Raw genomic sequence first — 16,240 nt, forward strand, 5'->3', positions numbered from 1 at the left:
GAGGATGCCATTTTCAATTTAGCTCAGAGTGACTCTAAGTGAAATAGCTATAAAACTACTTAATTAGGGTCTTCTTTATCATGAAAGGCTCAATAGGTTCATTTGAACAGTGAAGCTTAGAATCAGAGGCAGCGAAACAGAAACAACATTTATTTCCACAAGATAGTGGAAATCCTATATTGCTTCTAGCCTGGAGAGAGTAAGTGTTAGACCTGTTTGATCTGTCATCCATGTTGTGGTCTTCCCTCAAACATTTTACCTTCACCCCTCTTTTTTTCTGAGTTTTGTTTTTTGTTGGAATTAGGACTCTGTGCACTTTACCACTGCTAACCAGTGCTATAGTGCTTGTGCTCTCGCCATAAAACATGGTACAATTGGCTTACACCTGTTTGGCATATTTAATTTATTTATAATTTTACACTTTAAAACATGTCTGAGTCCTGCCAGGATGTTGTGTGGAGCTGGTCCCTGCTCCACTTACATTTCAAAGGACTGCCTACCAGCACACACACAAAGGTTCCTGACAACAGTCTTTTGTCACCCAAGACTTTGTGGAACCTCTGCTGGGAAAGGGAAGAACTTTCCAAAACCAGATGTGGGAGTAGCCAGGGTGCCACCCCCAGTTTGAAGGGTGACATAAGGTATAAATATTGGATACCCTAGACTACATCCTCAGTACACTCCTGGGCCTGCAGCCCACAGAAGACCTGCCTTGTTCCCCGGAAGACTGCCCTGCTGGTTGAGGCCTGCATGTTCTTAAGAGGCCTGCTCTACTGCTGCCAAAGGACTGCCCTGCTGCTTAGGCCTGCCTATTTCTCCAGAGAACTGCCATGCTGCTTGAGGCTTGGACTGCTCTCTGGGAAGGAAGACTTGACCTGCTCACTTCATCCCATGCTAACCTTCGTGATTCCAAGGTTCAGTTGGCTGATATCCTGTACTGAATTACAGTGTCACCACAAGCTCAAAAGGCTTTCCTGCAACTGCCCAACTGACCTGCTTCACTAAACCTGCAACTCACCCTGTCTGACATCTGCTTGCCTTTGCTAGAGTGAGTCTCTGATCCCCAAGACGTGCCTCTCTGTGTCCTGGTCCCTTGGCTGGCATCATATTGCCTTCCTCTATGAAGCAATGTGAAATCCTTAACTTTGGGGCTCTTGTGACTGTGAATGGTCCTATTTTTGCTGAGATTCTGTCACCTGCATGGACTGTCTACGCAAAGCTCTGGTGAACCTGACTCTTCACGCTACAGCGACGATGGGCAACACAAGATCTGCACTTTGTTCTACAGCAGCAGCCCATGGTGACTGCCAAAGGGAAGCTCCAGCAACATCTGTCTGTGACACCTGACCAGATTTTCATGTTACAATGACTACAGTGACAACGGGCAACATTAGATCTGCTCTTCATGCTACAGCAACAACCATCCACGATACTCTCCCTGCTCATCATGGCCTCCTCCACTCCGAACACAACTCTTTGTGCTGGACTTTAAGATGCTATGTTTTTTCAACATGGCTAACCTAGTCCCTCTATCCGTACTCCATGGATAGTCTTAACTTTTGACCTTCCCCTAGCTTAGCTTGACTAGATAACGAAAGGTGTAATTTCGTGTTTTTAGCTGCTACACTTACTAAAATTTTGAAACTACATTGCTCCAATTCTACTAATTTTTTTTTTGTTTTTCTGGTATATTTTCATTATTAAACATTTCTCTATTTTTCTAATTTGGTTTGGTATTTTTCTTGTGTTGTGTTTTCACTTTTACTGTTTGTGTGCTGCATAAATACTTTACACTTTGCCTCTAAGTTAAGTCTGACTGCTTTCTTTGTGGCAAGTTGTAAAAGGGTTAAACGCATGTTAATTTAGCAACTTTTGTCATTCTCCCGGACAGGGACTGCAGTTGTTGACTGCTTGGGGCTTCACCCTCACCCCCCCAAGAAGCTAATAAACCCAATTTCCTACAACAGTGCTAAGCATCTATCAATTGCTCTTTCGCCAACTGTTTGCAAGAATGTCACCTTCGCAGTTTTAGTCCAAACAGATCCCCCATACTCTGGGATGTTCAATATGTTAGCAAGATGGTGTTATTCATGATTTGTATTGTGCCTAGAGAGAGCAGTCGCTATTTTTTTCCAATAAGTTTGCAATGTATTTAGCCTAGGGAGTGCTGTCCCTCTTCAGTTACATTGCCACAATTATTCTTGTATGAGAACAATATGTCATTTTAGAAAGGGTGGAGGAGAAGGGAAGATAACATTCACAAGAGGGCTGTGGCTCTGACGAGGACCCTGGGGGGGATAAATCACTGAAAAATGACCTGCTGTAGACTATAAGATCTGAGGCATGTAGGGTGTGAGATCCCTGGAGGAATTGTTAAGCAGGTCCTGAGTGGGCATGCACATCCATTGTAGGTGCCTCTAGCCTTGCTAGATACTGTAGTGCCCAGGCCTACAGTGGGCGATAAAGGCGAAATAAAATCTCATCCTTATAACACACACCCGATCCACACTGGCAGAGCAAAACTGTGGGGTGAAAGAGAAAGGAGAGATAGGAATTCACCCTCACTGCACGAGTCTGAGCCTGAGCCAGAGTTCTGGCTTAATAAGAGAGCTTCCTTTGGGTAGAATGTGGGTGCCCAGCCCGGTCAGTGGTGCAGAACACTTTTTAGGCAGATCGCAGGGTCAAGCAGTCATGCGAGGTCTTGTCTGGTTTATTAAGGTGGAAGTGGTACCGAATGTCTCTGCTTCCGTCACACACAGTATCTCTCTGGGTCTTGTTACTATTTCTATTTATTCTAGGACCAGGCTGGTTAGTTGTTAGGGCCTGACTAGTCCAGACCATTTACATGCCAGGGAGCCTTTCATCTCAGTGAGACTCGAGATCTATGTTCAGCAGACAGACCAAATCTAAGAATCTAAAGTAAACTACATCAAAGTTTCTCTAACGGCTGATAGTTGCATGAAGTCTTCTTTATCCTGTCTGCAAGAAGATAGGCCAGATGGGGCTTAAGTGAGTAGGAAATGTATGATGATTTTAATCCCTAGTTTAAGAGTTAATTACAGCATGTCCTCGCTGTTGGCTATCATGCAGCAATAATGATGTAGCTTATTAAGGTAGAACACAGTTTCATTGGCACACAATTTAGGTGGTGCGTGGGGACAACGCTCAAGTCAGATGTACCCCACATAATGGAAGGGACTGTGCTTCCTTTTCCAGGAATAATGGTCTGTATTCAAACCATTCACCATCCTTTATCACTGACCCAGTCACATTGGAAAATAGCCATTCTGAGTCATGCAATATTGTTACACTGGTCTTGCAGAGTGTAGTTATGGCATGTTTGTGGAGTAGGAGGTAGATTGTTTTAAGGTTGTGTATACTACATTTTCTGCTGTACGATATGACACTGAGGTGGTCATTATGAGTTTGGCGGTCACAGGATTTCCAAGCCGGCAGTGGCCGTCACACTGCCATGAGGCCGGCGAAGTAGACCGCCATATCATGACCATAGAGGTGATCCGAACGGAACACAGCCAATACACCACCTGTATCACTAGTGCGGATGGACCGCAGCGGCTGGCGGTAGGCATCTCTAGGCTGGCGGAGTCCATGTTTCCGCCAAGCATATTATGAGGTAGCACGCCACCAGGATTTCCGGGTGTTCGCATAGCCACGAAAAGCCTGGCGGAAATGAACAATGTAAAAGGAGACACTCACCTTCAGGAACACAGACACGTCTGCTGCCACCATGGAACCCGAACTTGAAGTCTTTCCAGTGCTTCTGATGGCCATTCAACTCATGAACCAACGACGACGATGAAGACACCAACCGTAAGTACACCCTTCTAGCACACACTGGAGGGGAGGCCATTATTACACACCCACACACAACACACACACCTGGCACGGCTAGCGACAGCCACACACACACGCAAACACCCGTACCAACACTCACACAAGCAAACACCTGTACCAACACACGCACACACATCCCTACGTACACACACACACACACACACACACAAACACACACCACGGCCAACATACACGTGCCATACACACACCACACCGCAGACACACACCACCACCACTGTCAAACACATTCATACACAGCACCACTGAATCAATCAAAGACAATACCTTCACAATGACACAACCGCATTGGCAGAGAGGCACCCCGCACACCTCCACCAGACAACACATACTGGCAGCAACATGTAACAACAGCACACAACAAATCCAAACCAAAACACTGCCAAACAAAGTGTCACATCACACGGCATGTCCACCAATATACAAAGCACAACACAGATGATCACTACACACATGGAGGCACACACCACTACCACACAATGCTACATAACACCAATCCAACAAGACCATAGCATAAGTCACCTACACAACTCATGCTGCTAAACGAACACATCACATTCACAGAACACACACCCCAAATCACACAAATACAACATATACATGTGGGAGGAAAGGCAGGTACGGTGGTGCAGATATATTGAAATAAATATTCATTTAAAAGTCCAACTATATACAACATAGCTCTACTAGCCAGTCCAAAAGTCTACAGTGCCCCAGGCACACTGGCCAAGCCAAAGTACCTGGCCCCAACTTGACTCCTACAAAGTGGCCTCCGCATGGCAAGCACATCAATGGGGCAGGCAGGCACCTCATGGGTGAGGGGGGCAGAGGTGGGGGCTTGGGTTTGGGAGGGTGATTCTTTGGCTTGGGTTTAGGTTTGGAGGGGTGGTTTGGGTTTATCCTTAGCCTTTGGTGGAGAGCCCTTGGGATTGGATTTAGGAAGTCTGACCTTCTGTTTTGTGTGTGTTGAAGCTTTTGCAGGGGGAGGGCCATGGGCAGTACGGGGGGAATGAGAGGATTGGGAGGTGGAAGGACTGGGTTTAGGGAGGGTAACAGGGTGCTTGGGGGAACCACGGGCTGAGACAGTGGGAGGGAACAGGGAAAACTCATAAAGGAATCTTTTTAGGAACACAAGGGCGATCATGGGAAAAACATTTGTGAGTGGAGGGAGAGGGAGTGCTTGTGAGGTGTGTACGTGTAGGTGTCTTATGTGTAGGTGTATGGGTGGAAGCCGTGTGTGATGGGTGTCTGTTGGGTGGGTGAGTGTGGGCGTTTAGGTGTCTTGGGAGGTGGGGAAGGAGATGCACAGAGATGCCAGGGTGGATGTGTGAGTGTCTTTTGCGGTGGTGTCTGCAGGTAAGGTTGATGTGCTGAATGTGGGGGTGTTGATAGGCGTGGTGAGCGCGCATGTGGTGTATGGGGTGGATGTATGCAGGCATGCTATTGTGGTGATGGTGGGTATGAGGGGACTTGTGGCTGGATCTGGGAGTGTTGATGTGGTGATAGCAGGCTTGAATGGTGTAGTGTCTGTGAGGGAGGCCGGTGGTGGGGGAGTCTGGGAGTCTGTGTAGGAGGTGGATGTTGTTGTGTCTACATGTGTGTGTTGTCTGTGTGCATGGTGGTGGTGGGTCCTGTGGTGCTTGTGTTTGTCTTTGCGAACCTTGTCTGTTGAGGTGGATGAATGGTAGCGTGACTGTGTGCTCTGGATGGGAGTGGGGAGAGGGGTGTGGGATTGGCACAGGTAGCTGGAGGCGGAACGGAAGAAGAACAGACACTGGCTGCCACAACAAGGAGGCCAGAGCCTGGAAGGATCTCTGCAGGGCAGTCAGGGCACTGTGAATGCCTTCCAGGTAGGCATTGCTCTTCTGCCTCTATGATGTCAGTCCCTGGATGGCATTCACAATGGTTGATTGTCCCACAGAGAAGGACATCAGTAGGTCAATAGCCTCCTCACTGAGTGCAGCAGGGCTGACTGGGGAAGGGGCAGAGGTGCCTGAGGTGAAGGAGATGCCCACCCTCCTGGGTGAGTGGGCACGGGCAACTGGGTGAGGAGCTTACAGGGAGGGCCGTGCTGGTAAGGTGGGTGGAGGATTAGGATGGTGTTGGGCTGGTCCCATATGGGTCTGCGACTGCCAGGGAGCATCCATCGGAGGAGGAATCAGGAGAGGATGTTGTATATCCGGTCTCCCGCATGGCACGCTGCTCGCCCTCCGTCCCACTGGTCTCCTCGGCTCTGCTGGTGTCAACCTCCTGGATCCTGTGTGTTGCAGCTTCCCCACTCACCAGTGCCCCTTCTCCTTCGCCTGATGATGCTGATGCACACAAAGACAGAGGAGAAGAGGGAGGGTGGGTGGATGAGAAAGAAAGGGTAGAATGAGTCAGTACCTATCCATCATTAACATAGAGCAACAACTCATCATTCTGCTAGTATGCCATGGCAGGGTATGCCTTTACATTAACATGCATAACTGTGGGAAATCATAGGGGAAACCAAAGCTATGATGAAAAAAGCTACTAATTTGGAAACATTGGCACACATTGACTTCATGAAGGGTCTAACAATGCACAGTTGCATAGTACTTGCCACATTCCCATGGTCAATTAACTTGACTTGTCCTGTACTATTCAACCCAACATTATCCTGCATGGGAAGGTAGCATGCCCACTAATCCATGTACAATGTGGTCAGTAAGTACTTGGCCCCCTGGATCCATCTACACGTTCAGGTAAAGGCAGCTGATTGAGAACTCTGTCATTATGACAGAGTTCTACTGATAACAATGCCCTAACATCTCGGGTATACTGATGAAAGGGGCAGGTCTCTCAAAATATGTGAAGGGTGTCCAAACAAACCCAAACATGGAATCAGTCCCCTCATAAGTCACTGTCTGCATGGTATTGGCACACATCCCCTATGCAAATCCTGCCAGGGTGGCTCATACCCATAGTCCATGTGCATCTACCAATGATCCACACTATATCTTAACCCATACAAGCAAAAAATGTGCAAGGTGCGAGTATGTACTTACACCCTTGTGGCTGCTGTGCTGCCTTCAAGTGCCCATCCACCTCAGGGTAGGCCACCGCCAAAATGTGGGCCATTAGGGGGGTCAGGCTCCGATGGGGCACCCCGCCCTCCTTGGGAGGACATCCCCACCTGGGCCTTAGCGGTCTTACGGGCCCAGCATATCAGGCCCTTGTGCCGCTTTCTGCAGTGGGTGCTCCGCCAGCTATGGACCCCTTGCTTGGTGAATTCACACATAAATCCCCTTCTTCTGATGGGTGCTGACCTGAATGGTTGACACAGAAAGAAGTAGAAGGTCATGTAGAGTGGCATCACAGCAACAGCAGTGAACTTCGCACATCAGACACATCTCATGCCCACACTAATGTGTCTTAATGGCACAAAAGCACAAAATTCCTTGCCATCTACATGCATCCACTCCGTGTGCATCGTCACAATACCCTTCAGCCTCACACACACCACTATCGGACAGGACAGTATCAATGGACTAACCTGCTGCTCTGGTGCCCCATGCAACTGTCCATACAGGAGTAGGAACCCATCCACTATCTTCTCTGACTCCTCCTGGGTGAAGGCAGGGGCCCTATCTCCTGCAGGACATGGCGTTATGCCTCCCAGAGACAGTACACAGCAGCTCACACAGTGGAGGTCTTGCCTGCATGAGTGTCAGGAGTCAAGTGAGCTATGCAACAGAAAATGGCGGTCATGACCGTCGCATACATAAACTTCACCACCGGTGGTGATCTTCATTGGCCCCAGTCTGCCATAGGCAACAATGTTATCCAATGAGGAGTTGGACGGTGGTTGAGACCGCCTACCGCCATGACGACTAATGCCGGTGGAATGAGGTCAGTTCCATCTGTCCTGTGCATGCAGGACAGGTGGCTGCCATTTTACATGTAGTCTGTGTACTGTAGGTGAATTATAAGTGTGTCATGGATGATATGTGGTGGCAATTGCATAGATTGACTATGTCCACACATCAAAGCTGGGTTCACACGTGACATTAAAGGACAGTGTAGTTAGATGGACTGATGACAATGAAAGGACATGTGCAGTCACTTGCTGTGACATAGATGGACTACCCATATCTGTATGTCAAAAAGTTACATAAAGCTAATTACCTCTGGGAATATGGTATTGTTAAATGGAAGTGTCACATGTTTCCTGTGTGGCAAGCTGTATGTCTAAGGCTGCAACTGAAATCTAGGAATGCATAGACGTTCAGTCTACCTGCCCCAAAGGATTTTGTATACTTCAGCGTTATGTCCACATTACCATTATATGTTACAAGTACAATGTTTGGTGGCATGTGAAATGTCGACATCAACCTGTGGCTTTTCATCTCTCCTATTCCTAGATACTGTGCAATGGTGAGAATGATACATGCACCTGTGTACCGGCCCCTAGTCGACCTTGCTACCCTGGAAGAGAGACACATCATCCAGGTGTATCGTTTGAACCGTCAGACCATCATGGAACTGTGTACCCAGTTGGAGCCAGATCTCTTGTCTGCGATTTATAATCCCTATGCAATACCGCCCACAGTGCAGGTCTCATCAGTGCTACACTTCCTAGCCTCAGGCTCGTTCCAGATTACAGTGGGTTTGGCAGCAGGGATGTCACAGTCGATGTTCAGTATTGTGTTGAAGAATGTACTGTGTGCTTTGCTCAAACACCTGTATTTCAGGTTCCCCCAAGTGCGGATTTGCCCACTGTTAAAGCTGACTTCTATGATATGGGGCTTGTCCCTCATGTGACAGGAGCCGTACATGGCACTGATATTGCTTTGGTTCCTTTCAGGGTCTATGAACAAGTGTACAGGAACAGGAAAAACCTTTACTCCATAAATGTTCAGGTGGTGCGTCTTGCTGACAAGTATATCTCCCAAGTGACAGCCAAGTTTCCTGGATCTGTGCATGACGCCTACATTCTGAGGAACAACAATGTCCAACACACGATGGCACAACTACAGAGAGAGAGGGCCTGGGTCATTTGTATGTATCCAATAGTCAATGTGCAATTGTAATGTCACCTCTCATCACAATCTACCCTGTGTCCCTGCTGGTATTGTGATATGTCCAACATTTGTGAACACATGTGACTCTGGCTATCCTAACCATTTGTGACAGCTGACACCAGTGAGATACCGACAACAGATGGTGAGAACTGTTTCAATGAGGCGTGCCATTGAAAGGGCCTTTGGGCTACTGAAGGCCAGATTCCAGTGTCTACTCGTCTCAGGAGGTGCCTTGCTCTACAGACAACTAAAGGTTTGCCAGATCGTTGTTGCCTACTGCATGCTACACAATCTGGTTCTGAGACGTCACATACCATTACTTGATGTTGAGGAGGTGGCAGCTGGACCAGTGTCTGATAATGGTGACATAGAAAGTGATGAGGAGGCAGATGAGGAGGATCAATCTGACTCTAGAACAGAGTTGATCCACCAACACTTCCATTGAAAATCAGTTATGTGTGAACTGTATTGTCTGTGTGCTGTACTCCTGTCTGCCTTGGGACATTGATCCTCCTGGTGTGTGCCATCAGGGGAGGTGTTATTGTTCAAATGTCAGAACTATGTTTACATGCTGTTGCCCAGCATCACATCTGCAAAGGATTGGCAATGTTGTATGTTCCCAGTAATGCAATGTCAACTGCAAAAGCACTGCTAACCAAAGTAGTATTATCAGTTTAGCTACTTATCCTCACTGTACACAATGGACAAGTATGGTACATTACTTATACTGACAGTGGAACTTGGCTTTAGTTGTCTAATGTCAGCTGTGGGGGATCGAGCATTGGTAATGCATGTTTTGCAAATGTGCATCTGCCATGGTCATTTCTGTTAACGTTCCTTTTGCCATTTTGCACCAGGGAGGACTACAATGTACTGAATGTGTGTTGGATGGCAACATTGACTCCTATTGTTATGGTTGTCCCTCTCTAGCTATATTTGCAGGTCACCTATGTGGTGCTACTCTGGTTCCTGGTTAGACTGGTGGCTTTCTTGACACAGGATTACAGTAGATGTCTGTTCTATTATCAGACTTGCTGCATGTTGCTCCCCCTTCCGTCCATCTTACAGACTTTTGCAGGTCCATTAGTTAACTGAAATGACATGTTGCACTACAGATTATCTTACCTGTTACAATAAAGATACGTACGCAGTAGCTGTGCTCAATGGTGTTTAATTTGTTTCACAAGTGCAATGGGTGACGAGTGGGGTCATGGTGGATGAATTCAACAGAGCAGTTGGCCCAGCTGTAGGAGGAACAGGTCCAGTATCCAAAGGCCATGGGAAAATGGAGACTTGAGCATGAACAGTCAACAGGGTATGTCAGTGGCAATCAAGGGAGAATGTTCAGGAGAGGGTCACCTCCTGGTAGTGGTTTTGGTCTTGGCAACAGGTCCTGCAGGATGTCTAGAAGGGGCGACCTCGTTTGCGTGGGGGTTCATCAGCTACAGAGGGAAGGGTGCTAGTGGCCCTTGGGTCCTCTGGCAGGGCCTTCATTCCACTAGCTGCGGCAGAATTGGATGGCTCAGTTGGTATGTGGCTAGTGGAAGGGGCCTGCTGGTGGGTGGAGGATGCGCACAGGATGGTTGTAAGTTCCTTGAGCACCCCTGCAATGGTGGCCATGGAGGCACTGAGGGTCTGCAACTGCTGCATGTCCTCCTGGTGGTATTCCCTCTACGGCCTCTGGTTCTCATGCAAGGTGGAGAGTATCTGGCCCATCTTGTCCTGGGATTGCTGGTATGCTCCCACGACATGTGAGATGGCCTCCTGAGCAGTTGTTTCCTTTGGGGGCCCAGTCCACTGGCCCACATGTGCCCTCCCACTGCCCTTGGCCTCCTGTGTCTGTGCCCCTGGCACGGTGTGCCCACTCCCAGTTACACCAGGACCTTCATCATCTTGGGTGTGAGGGGTAAACTCTGGTCCCTGTACTGTGGGGCACACAACTAATTGACCAGTCCTTACGACACAGGATTGGGGACTAGTGATTGGCTGTGCTGTTGTTGCCACCGGGGTGGGGAGCTCAGATGTGGGCATAGTCAGGCTAGTAGTGGTGGACTGACTAGTTGTACCAGATGGGCCAGGTATGTCGTCAATGTCCAGACATCAACAGTAGTAATCCTCTTTGGGGCCTTCATCCTGGGAGGGATGCCAGAGGCTGTCTCTGGCATCCTCTGCAGGATGGCAGTGGCAGGGTTACCTGTGGATGGGGAGGGAGCGAGTTACATTGTGGAGGAGTATTTGTTCACATCATTGTCTGATGCATACAGTGGCTTGACTTGCTTCCCAATGATGGCAATGACCGATATAGCACTGCAGACATTGCTTGTGGGTGAAGGATTGTGACATTGGTTCCATGTTCCATTGAGGGTTGTGGATAGTGGACAGCATTGCTATTATTGCCATGTAGTGGTACGCAGTCGAAGCATCCAGTTGGTGTTGCTGGTGCATTGGTTTTACCTACAGGTTTTCCACTGTGAAGTGGGAATAGCAGCTTTTCATGTGTAAGGAGTAATGCATTGTGGGAGTTGTAGTGCTTGCTATTGTGAGTGCTATCCGTGCACTAGAGAGGGACTGTGTGGGGATAGTTGCAGTGGGGTAGTGTGGCATGCAGGGGAGGGGCAGTATGTGATTGGGTGGGGGAGAGCAAGTGTGAGATGGGGAGAATTGGGGAGTGATAGGGTGCTAGGGATACATGCTGTACAGGAGTCGTTGGTGCCAGTGGAGTGTTAGTGACTTACCAGAGTCCAGTCCTCCGGTTATTCCAGTCAGGCCCTCCGAATGCAGGAGGGCCAAGACCACCTCCTCCCACGATGTGCACTCTGGGGGAGAAGGTGGGGGTCCACCAGCGAGTCTTGTTGATGGCAATTTGGTGTCTTGATGTCATGGAACGCACCTTCCCGCTAAGGTCATTCCATCTCTTCCTGATGTCCTCCTTGTGCGAAAGGGTGGATTGTTTGGTGCATGATGTGGTGTGTGGGATTCTTAGTATTGTGTATTATGGAATGTTGTGGTGTTTGTGTGCTGTTATAATGTGTGTATAGTGTTTATTGTGCAGTTATATGGTGTGTAGTGAAGTGTATTTATGCCTATGGTGTATCAGTGCTAATTAATCGGTTTGTGGGTGTTCGCTGTGACTGTCGTAGTTGCAAAGGGTTGTGGGTTGTGTAGGGGGGTGTTTTATGATGGTGTGTGTGGGTGTGTCTAATGTGTGTATGTGTCTCAGGTGTGGGGTACTTGTACTGTTGAGTGTGGTGTGGTGTTCAGACTGAGGTGTGTTTTTGACCGCGGTTGTTCACACAGCCAATGGTTTACCACCATGCAATGACTACTGTGTTGATTTGTGGTTCGTAATATGGAGGGCGGAATGTTGTTGGCTTGGTGGTGCTGGTGGTGGGACCACCTCTCTCCTGTCCTCGGTCGACCTGGCGGTTTCTGATTTGTGGCTGCTTTTGGGCGGTCTTCAGTATGTGGCTCGTAATGCAGCAGTCTGGATACTGCCAACATTGGCGGTATTTTGGCAGCCGCCACCACGGTAGTCTTCAGAAAAGACTGCCAAACTCGTAATGAGGGCCTGAATACAGCAACAAAGTTGAGGTATAGTACTATTCCTTTCTTTAAAAACTGGCAACTTCTGAATTTTCTTTCTGCTTTTAAACATGTTCTTTCTTTCCTGCCATTAATGATATTCAAGTACTTGCAACCTAGAAAGTGACTTCTGTTGTTCATTTCTGAGAACATGAGTGTGCAGTGCTCATAGGCTGTCCATGCAACCACTTTCACAGACACACTGGAGTCTTGTTTTGCTGCAGGAGAAACCACATTACAGAAGACTCAGCAAAAGACTGTTATTTGTTTGGCATTCATTGTTGCGTGGGAAACAGCCTGCTGGTTTCTGCTTATGTCCACATAATCTGCTGCTGCCTCAATTCTTCTTTTGTATTAGGCCCAGCAGCCCAGGAACGATGGGGTCTGTGAACACAAACCCAATTCAGTGATGTGTCTGTAAACTTTACCCAATAATTACCCAGATAATGACTCCAGTGAAGGAACATTAGAGGTCATTGTGCCCAGTATGCCTGGCATTGCCACAAGTATGTGTGCCGCTAGTGTGCAAGCGTTACTCGCATAAACTGATTCATTTTTGTGAAGTTTTTAAAGGAGTCAAGTTGTTTTGTATGTTGTACATGACTTCAATAGATAGTGATTATATACAACAGTGACATTGGTAACCCACATATAACAACATGTATTATACCCTGAGAGGATGCCATAGAGCCTGCAGCTTCCTTGCTAGGCTTCCCCACCTGACCTATGGGAAGCAGAGGATAGCTGGCCCGCCAGGCATGTAGTCTTCTCAGAACCAATGCAAATGGGGAATGGGCTTCTGCTGTGGGTAGCATCTTCTCCACACCTCCTCCATACCTGTAGACCTAAGTTAACTGCAGGGGTATTGAGTGCTGCAGTGCTTCCCCTACATACTTATGCCTGCCTCTCACAGTTACGTGCGGAAACAAGGAGAGGAGAGAAGTGCCAGGTGCTGTAGAGATGCCCCTAGCTGCCTTGACATGAGTTGTTATAGGTCCAAACGAAGTAAGGGGTGCTGTCACCTCATACCGTCCCGTTTCACGACCTCAAGGGTAATAGAGGAGAGGAACATGTGAGGAAATCAGATAAAATATGTCTGAGCTGGGTAGCAGAGGAGTGAGTGCGGTGCCTATGCATGTTCATTAAATAGGACTACCAGAGCACTTGGTTATTGGGTGTGAGAGAGAAATTCAAATGGCAATTGCAGAGGATTGAAAGAGATTGCATATTTCTCATTAAGTTTGTATATGGATGCAAGGAGGACGTTGGTTGGGGTGAAGGAAAGAGGGAAAATACTAGGAGCCTCAAAACAAGTTGCCAGTTATTTTGTGCCAGTACACCTGGGGAAGGATCTACACAGTGCTTAATTTGTGCTTCTTGCTTCCGGTGCTGAGCATCGGCACTTATTTGTGAGGGCCGTGACTTATTCTTATGCCTCAAGCATTTGCTGCGAGCAAAAGACACATATGTGAAAGTCGGAAGAAGGGAAAACTAAAAAGCGTCATAAAGGGAGAAAGTAGAAAGTTGCAGGATGAACTGAAGGGGCAGGGGTGGCCGTAAACGGATTAAAGAGGCCCGAGATGGATTCAGGATTACGCTGCCTCAGTATTCAGTGCTTGCCAATTTAATTACAACAGCCTCGTGTTTAAGAGAAGGGCTTTGAGCACCGGCACCTCCTAATTTACAAATTAAGCACTGGATCTACAATTCTACTTGTTATGCATGCACCAAAAACGGACGTTAGAAGTTATTCCACCTGGAATGGAGCATAGCGTGGACCTGGGGATACCTGGTCCCTATGCATGTCATTATCCTTTCTCTATCAAATAGTGTTCCGCTTTACTATTGCCATATCCTTCCATGGCGCTTTGGGGACTGGGCTTTGCTTCTGCCAGGTAAAACTTTAGTTGGGTAAATTTCGAAAAATAAATGTTCTTTCAACTTTGAGGCTGCAAATGACCTAGGGAAATTGAGCTTGACTCTTGCTCTCTAAGACATCACCGGGTACTACGTGCTAAATATTTCTATTGCTACCGAGCCTTGAATAATTGTACACATTTGTGTAAAAGTATTTATTAAAAAGCAGTTGAATGGAACTGTTCTAATGCAAAAAGTTGCATTTTCATGTGCCTTTCATCTACGTGTCCTGGAGTACAAAATACCATCCTAACATTTCCACTAACTCTGTTTCGAAATATATTTTTAAATTGCTTGCACTAAGGTTGCTTGTCTGTGTGTATAATTAAAAATACTATATTTCTTTCAGGAAACTACACTTTAAGAGTTGACTGCACACCACTACTATACAACCTGGTGTATGAACTGACAAAAGAGGTAAAAGCTTTGATTGTTCCATATGTTACATCTGTTTTCTCCAATAATGAGGTATCACACAGAAATTAGAGCCTTCTAGACACTTGCCCGCACATATCCTTTGCAACTACTGAACATTGGCCTTCCCATCTGAACTGTTCTAAATCATTCAGTACAGACAATCTCTATTATTGCAACGTTTTATCAGGTTCTCCACCGACCAGATACTGTGCTTTGTTCCTAGCTATAATTTACAGTTGTACCATGTTTATTTTTATTTTGAACAGATGTCCAGTAGCGTAACAAAGGCCCCCGCAGTGCGGGGGACGGGGGGGGGTGTTAAGGGTCCAAGCTCCAAGGGGCTCCCTCAACACTAGCCCTAGCTAGCCACAACCCTAGCCTGAGCGCTCCGGAGGCACCCCCCACCCCTTAAGTTTCTTTACGCCACTGCAGATGTCGGGAGAACTTTAATAAGGCTTAAAGTATTAGGAGGCAGTCCTTTACCTACAATTAAGAAAACACCTCGATGAGGTTCTCGATCCTGAGAATAATAAATGCACAGTTGAATGGATTGTACAACCTGTAAAAAAGAAGTCATCAACCTTTGTCAATAAAGAGATCTCTCACACAATATTTCAGACATTTATTAGGCAGTAGTCCAGGATACAAAGAACACAGATAACCTTTCGAAGATTGATTAAATCCCCAAGCTAACCGTTTCATTTTTTACCAATAGGTATGTGGTAATGAAGGTCAATACATGAAACCAAACCATGGAAGGTGAAAGAGGACTTCAGGTCATGGCTTTGTTGAACAGGAAGACATTAGTTATAAATAGTTAAGTCTAAAACCGAAAAGAACTCCCGTGATTACATAAATGATAAAGAAAACAGCCTCTTTATTAGGGGTGTCAGGTAGTTGGGGCATGGCAGACATATGCACCAAAAGGCAATTCTGCTATAAACAGCCATTGTCAAAGCTAGTAGGTCTGGCGCTCGCCACAGGCTTTTACAAACCTGTGTCTACATAAGCACAAACATAACAGTGAAATCAAACTAGAAAGCCACACAAGCAGGACATATAGACTACTTTGCTTTATAAGTGTAACAGTAGTCCTAAATTAAGATGTATACCAACATGCTGTTTTACAGGAGTGCAATTATAAATGTATATATGATAGAGACTTCTAGTTGCAGATTCCTTATCTTAGAATTTCCCACAGGCATCTGTCTGGATCCAAAGATTTTTCTTCGAGCAGTACTCTTGCGTGCCCTTAGGGGGTGTTGGTTGGCTCTGCAGCCGTCTTTGCTATCATGGTCGCCAGATATGACATCGGGGGTCGTAGATAAGTGCCACATCGGCACACTAACGTAATTTCTTTTCATTCTGTGGCAGCCTATGCGCAGATCCGGAGAAGAGTTACCCTC

General features: G+C 47.0%; 1 protein-coding gene across 1 annotated transcript in view; it reads left to right on the forward strand.

The window, feature by feature from the left end:
• Positions 1-16,240, forward strand: part of LOC138249851 (N-acetylated-alpha-linked acidic dipeptidase 2-like) — a 700,770-nt gene that overhangs the window by 579,603 nt on the left and 104,927 nt on the right. Inside the window, exon 14 of the mRNA XM_069204013.1 lies at positions 14,767-14,834. Coding sequence (XP_069060114.1) covers positions 14,767-14,834 — 68 coding nt within the window. The remainder of the gene's footprint in view (positions 1-14,766; positions 14,835-16,240) is intronic.

This window comes from Pleurodeles waltl, chromosome 8 (genome assembly GCF_031143425.1).
Source record: "Pleurodeles waltl isolate 20211129_DDA chromosome 8, aPleWal1.hap1.20221129, whole genome shotgun sequence".
In the NCBI taxonomy this organism is placed as follows: domain Eukaryota; kingdom Metazoa; phylum Chordata; class Amphibia; order Caudata; family Salamandridae; genus Pleurodeles; species Pleurodeles waltl.